Below are 5163 nucleotides of genomic sequence, written 5' to 3'. Positions count from 1 at the left end.
CTAAAGTAGACAGTTTTAAAGAACGTGAGCGAGGATCAAAGTCTCTGTAGTCACCTACAATCAGATCTAAGGCAACTAATAAATGAGTAAGATGTTGCTACTGCAAGAGAAAAACAATTTAAATATACAACTAACTTAAGCACCTTGATTTAGAAAGCTATAGGATTAACTGCTTTTTAAACATAAATATTTATACAAGTAGGTATATGTAGAGAAATATATCAAGACATGTATGTATATGTGTGTTTGTGTATACAGGATGTATGTGCAAACATATATACAAACACACACATACAGAAAACACTACTAGTCACTAACCTAAAAGATATGAATGTTTCGCATTGGAAGGACAAATCTCACGTTTGTTCTCTCTCTCTCTCTCTCTCTCTCTCTTTTATAAAAAAGAATAAAGTTTAAAATGTTTTGAAACATTTGAGGTATGACCTTCTTTTTCACTTATTTCTCCTCCACAAGAATGTTTGCTTTCTACCAGGAGGGCCAGGTATTCTCTAAGATTGCCTGTAGCAATAAATAGCTGTAAGTTAAAAAGGCAACCTGAAGGCAGCAGACAAATGTGCAGATCTGCATGCCCCCAACTGAGAGCCAGCTACCGCAAAACGGTCCTTTCGCTATTTCAACGTCAATGGAAAAATTAATCCTTAGGCAGCTGATCCTCCTCTCCTTCTACATAAGCATTGAGATATATGGGAAAATGGACAACTACTTATTCTGAAGCCTTTTTTTCCTCAGACCCTCCTACCCCGTTGTTCAGTTTGCTTTTTTTTTTTTTTTTTAAAAGGACAGACCATCCTTCCCCCAGCACTGTCAGCAGACCGCTCTCCCCCTCACACACTTTACCGCACTGCCACTGCCTTCGTAACTCTGATCTGCTTCAGTGCAAGCAACGCTGCTTGGAGATCTCAACAGAGGGAAAAAAATGTGACCACTTGGCTGAAGCTCACAGACTATTTTCTTAAATAGTCAGCAGAGAGGGCCATCAAACCAGTCTCTGCAGAAGCTGCTATGCGTTTATCTAACAATTATAACACTCTCCTGACTAGCTCCATTAAGGTCAACCATCAGAACACAACAAGGAGCAAGAAAAACAACGCTAACATCCACTGAACAAAATCAAACTGCTGAGACAAACCTACAGCCAGTACCTTTGGTCCTGCAGCAGAAATAATAATTTGGCCTGGCGCCTGGATCCAGGGCTCTCCATCAACTTGAACTGGAATCGGCTTTAGGAGAGTGACGCGAAAGTACGAGCCTTGGGCTATGCGGATTCCTGATCGAAGACCGCCTTGTACTTGACCCTGTCAGGAAGTAAAAGCCAGGAGATCAACCACCCCAAAGCCCAAGAAGCACAAATAAATCTTTGCTGCACTTGGCCTGGGAGAGGACGTGGATAGAGCCATACTGCCAGCTGAAATTCCAAATTTCAGATAAAAGAACTGCGTAAGTAAAATCTGAAGGGCACGCACGTACTGATGCAACATTAATCCTTTAAGTCATCGCGTGAAGATAAACTCAAAATATCCCTGCAGAACGCTGCCGGAGGCAGCACTTACGTAGTGAAGTCACTTCTACATTCAGGTTGGTAAAGGAGCACACACTCACAAAAATCTTGTTCACTTTCACTCCTTTCCCTGCATAAAGTAGTAAACACATTTTCACACCCTTTAACTACACACGTGGACAGTGCTCTATGCAAAACTTGAGAATCTGGAAGCGCTTTAGCACATGAATATGGAGAGAGAATTTTGCCATATTCAACTCCATATTCATCTACAACTAACAGCTCAGTGTTACCTGTAAGATGTGACGCAAAGTAAACTTTCCTGCTACAAATCCTCTTAGGGAATATGTAGAGGCACCAAACATGCGGGTAAAAACCTTAACACGAGACCACAAAGCCAGAGCACAGGTTTGTTAACATTCATATTCCAATAGAATGGTGTATTCCTTGTTACTTCTAACTAGTTAAAATTTTCAAGCATCTCTAGCGAACCACTTCTTCTGATGCATTGTTTTACATTGGTTTTATTTAAAAGACCCAAATTATAAAACTGCAAAGTTGGCAGACCCCAAAGGTTGAGCTGCACAAACAATTTTAAGTACCCACCTTTTCCATTTTTGGTGGCTGTATGGATTTGTTGTCTCTAGTTACCTGACCACCTTTTCAGTAGCAGACTTCTTAAAATATTGAGAGAAATATTAAAAGACAAAAACAAAACCCACAGGATGGCAGTGTTAATAGCAGGCCGTTGTAACACATAACTAATACACAGAAGAATTACAGCTGCACAAATTGAGCCATAACATTCCCTGCAGAACCTCTCATCTGTTTTATGTAGCATTCAGACCACAAGCAGCTAGCATTAACTTTTCAGAGAAAGGTACTGGATAACCTGTGGCAGACAATGATGAAGCCACTTGTCTTAAAGGAATCTCTCTGCCAATTAAGGGCAGACTGACTGTGATGAGGTATAACAGTATACTTACAAAAAATCTGAGGTGAAGAACGGGTGATCTCCTAACACTAAAATCAAATCTTGTTTTTCATCCTGTAAACTGTTTTGTTTTGACACCATGATAAAGGTTATGATAAAGGTAATGCATTCTGTATTCGGAAATAAGCTAGTTTCATAGTCCCCACCCACAACTTAATGCATCATTTTATTTACAAGTAAGAAGGACACTAGTGCTGTCATTATGTTACATAACAACAGCTTGAAGAGACACAGGTACAGAGTAGAGAATTTCTGAAATTATCCTGAACAAAATACATCAATAGATTTAAAGGACAAAAAACAAAGAAAGCACAGAAAATACAAAAGAAAGCCAATTTGCATCCTCCTTTTATTATTTATGATTATTTGATTACTATATTTGATTTTTATTCTGTATCTCTTCATTACTAGAGAAGAGACAAGCAAATGCATTCCATTTCCTTCAGTCTTAACTTTGCATTGTTTTGTGTAACTTACATTTCCCCTTCTGCGTCAAAAAACACGGTCCTGTTTCTCAGTTTCGCGAGAAACAGGACTGTGCTTTTTGGTAGGTACATACGTGTCTATATCTGTATGTTTCTGGTTGGTACAAAGCCTACTGAAGCAATTAGGCATTTTCCTATGCACTTTAACAAGTTTTTTACACGTCTAATACATCCCAACCCAGATTTCTTCTGTTTCTGTTTTGTCTGTTGAAGTCTGGCACCTGGACAGGGATTGCCAAAGCAGGTTATGAAGGCCACTGTAGTCAGTGCATGGGCATACTAGTCACAGCTGAACGCTTGATGCCTGAACGCTTCGTTCACGTAACAGCCAATGTTGCTCAGGAATTCTGTTTTACGGCCTATAACCATTTCTGCATGAGGCAACAAGTACCTGAATAAATGCTTAGCACAGATTGGCATTTTTTAGGAGTCAACGTTTGCAATGCACTAGTTATTATAAGAATAAGCTAGTCGTAGACAACGCATTTACCAGAGAGAGGCCCACTGGCGGATCAAGGGAACACACTTCTTTCTCTCCGCTCTGCTGCTCGGGACACGAATCGCACAGCTCTTACCGGGGCACCAACTTACCATGTGAACAACGCCAGTCACACCGACAACTTCGAGCAAGCCATCGTCGATCCGCGGTTTCTCAAAGCGATTGTCGCTGTCTGACCCCCAGAGATCAGCTCCGGACCCCCAGCTGCGTGGAGAAAACACCAGGGTGACCACCCCGTGGACGCCGGGCTCCCCTGCTGACCACCCCACCGGCACGAGACCGGGCGCGCTTGCCAGGCTTCAAGAGCTGGGCACTGCTCCCCACCAGCTGGAGGCGGACAGCACGGTTATCCTGCGCTGTAAAAGCAGGAAAACTTCCTAAAACGTGGAAGACTTCTGATGAGATATTTCAGGAGTGAAAGAAGTAGTGAAGTAAGCAGTCTCCACTTGAAAGGAAAAAAAAAAAAAAAGGGAAACGTGAGAAAAGTAACTCCAAAGAGTTTTAGTTTGCTGGGAAAGAGAGGTTATGGCCTCTCTGACCTTTAACTTCTGAGGATTAAAGAGTTAATATAGCTCTTACTGATCTTGACAATATTCATAGAAGCTACTGAAGGGACTAAACTAAAGGTAAATAACTGAAGGTAAAGTGTCAAATTTTTATTTCTTCATCTGGTGAAACTCATTAGTATTTTAACAGGTATTCATGCACCTCCATCCTCACACATGCTTCTGACAATTAAAAGCTGTTCTCTATGCCGTATCGGCCTTCCTTCCTCAAATCACTTTCTTGTTTTTTTAGTGCACTGACTGCTCAATGCTAATCATGATCTTTTTCCTTCACAGTTCTCATATGCATGTATGCCTGTGTGCATGTACATGTGTACATATGTGTGCGTATGTATTTTCAGACTAAAACAGAAAGAGATCTAGACAGTTTAGGATAACGGCATATCTGAAAATAAAGCATGGGCAGAACTGAGCACCTGTTGTTTCTGTGCAAACCAAAAGCCATGCCATCAACAGCACATCTAAGGAAGCCAGGTCTCCTACAGATTTGTGCCCCCCTTCTTCCACAGCAATAACTCCAGCCCCCTGCAGGTGTCAGGACTGCCCCCCTCCCACGGTAATTCGGCTGCTAAAAGCTACCTGCATAACACTGTGCAGCCACCCTGCACATCCTGACTGACCAAGTGGCTGCTGGACCTACATGGCGTTTGATTACTTAATCCTGCCTGGCCATCACTGGAGAAGCTCCTCAGGCACCTGGTCTCCAGCTGGCCACAAAATGCCTGCAAACTGATCATCTTTCATGATCCCACAAGTCATAGATGGTGAAATCTGATCAATGGTTCAAAGTGCTTTTAAGGCAGGCAGAAAATGGTACGGGACAGAAACTAAAGGCCAGCTGACCATGCCGAAAAAGCCATGTTTTACCAGAAAGCTGGTCCCAAGAAGTATTCAGACTTTTTGGTGAAGAAACCACTCCAAATTAACGTTAGGACACAGGAGAAGAAACAGCAAATGTACAGGGGCGCGCACTGGCAAAACCAGGTGGTTCCACCAAGATGTCAAAACAGTACTGAGAGTTAGCTTTCGTAGGCACAGCTACAAAGCCAGGGTCATGGAGGGGGTAATAATCAAGAAGATTCAGTAATAGTCATCTATCA

General features: G+C 42.0%; 1 protein-coding gene across 7 annotated transcripts in view; it reads right to left on the bottom strand.

Moving 5' to 3' along the window:
• The window catches only part of DGKQ (diacylglycerol kinase theta), a 113084-nt gene that overhangs the window by 7577 nt on the left and 100344 nt on the right, over positions 1 to 5163 (bottom strand). For all 7 annotated transcript variants that reach the window (XM_009677664.2, XM_009677665.2, XM_009677663.2 and 4 more), the window contains 2 exons: positions 3590 to 3701; positions 1164 to 1316 (listed from right to left, as the gene is read on the bottom strand). In XM_009677664.2, the coding sequence (XP_009675959.1) occupies positions 1164 to 1316; positions 3590 to 3701 (265 nt within the window). The remainder of the gene's footprint in view (positions 1 to 1163; positions 1317 to 3589; positions 3702 to 5163) is intronic.

The sequence above is a fragment of the Struthio camelus genome, chromosome Z (genome assembly GCF_040807025.1).
Source record: "Struthio camelus isolate bStrCam1 chromosome Z, bStrCam1.hap1, whole genome shotgun sequence".
Taxonomy (NCBI): domain Eukaryota; kingdom Metazoa; phylum Chordata; class Aves; order Struthioniformes; family Struthionidae; genus Struthio; species Struthio camelus.
This window is presented reverse-complemented; position numbering and strand designations above follow the sequence as displayed.